We start from the raw sequence: 774 nt of genomic DNA on the forward strand, positions 1-774 counted from the left end.
TGTTAACTTATGATACTGTTATGTTGTGCTAAGTTGTAGTAATTTGATGTGCACGGTCTTCGATACTATTGGCATTAAATTCAAAATTATCAAATATTAAGATAAAACGTGGCTTTTTTACTACCATCTGAATACCTACTGTCTTAATCGCACAAGATTGCGATGCCTTGATAGATCTAGACACTTGGCGAATTGTCTGATTGTGATTGTGGTTGGTCTGGTGTTGAAAACTTGCTGTACAGCTACAGATACCCGGCTGACCCATCAAGAAGTAGTTGCACTTCTCAAGGAGATTTTTAAGTACCACCCTTTGGAAACGCTTGATAGAAAAGGTATGCGCCCGCTTTCAGATACAGATATTGTTGTTTATGACCAGAAATTGTACTCTGTGAATACGCCCACTAAATATCTTAACGCCTCAAAACTGAACTTGGTTGAAAATGGTACGTATTTAAAAGTGTTTGATAAACTTATCAGTATTAAGGCTCGTGGACTTGCTTTAATTGGATCATTTAGAAACCGGGAGCACTTTGCTACTCTGTTACTGCGGCTGATTGCTGTGGCTACTATTGAGGAACTATACTTGAACATTACAAATCCTTTGAACCATTGCGTTCTCTCTGATCAGATTGAAATTTACCCCGAAGTTAGTGTCGATCTTCATGTTGATAAGCCTGCAGTTAAACTAGTTATATGCGGTGGCATGGCCTTTATGTGCCCATTTTTAAGTCGTATCTACAGCATTGCTCCAGTTAAGACTTTGCATATTAGTCT

General features: G+C 38.4%; 1 protein-coding gene across 1 annotated transcript; it reads left to right on the forward strand.

The window, feature by feature from the left end:
- Window positions 1-334: 334 nt before the first annotated feature.
- Window positions 335-772, forward strand: NEHOM01_2544 (uncharacterized protein; the record flags this gene model as incomplete). Its single annotated transcript, XM_051491420.1, has 1 exon — window positions 335-772. A coding segment is annotated over one exon (438 nt), but the record flags the coding sequence as incomplete, so codon positions are not given.
- Window positions 773-774: the final 2 nt, after the last annotated feature.

This window comes from Nematocida homosporus (genome assembly GCF_024244095.1).
Source record: "Nematocida homosporus strain JUm1504 chromosome Unknown 3139, whole genome shotgun sequence".
Classification (NCBI taxonomy): Eukaryota; Fungi; Microsporidia; genus Nematocida; species Nematocida homosporus.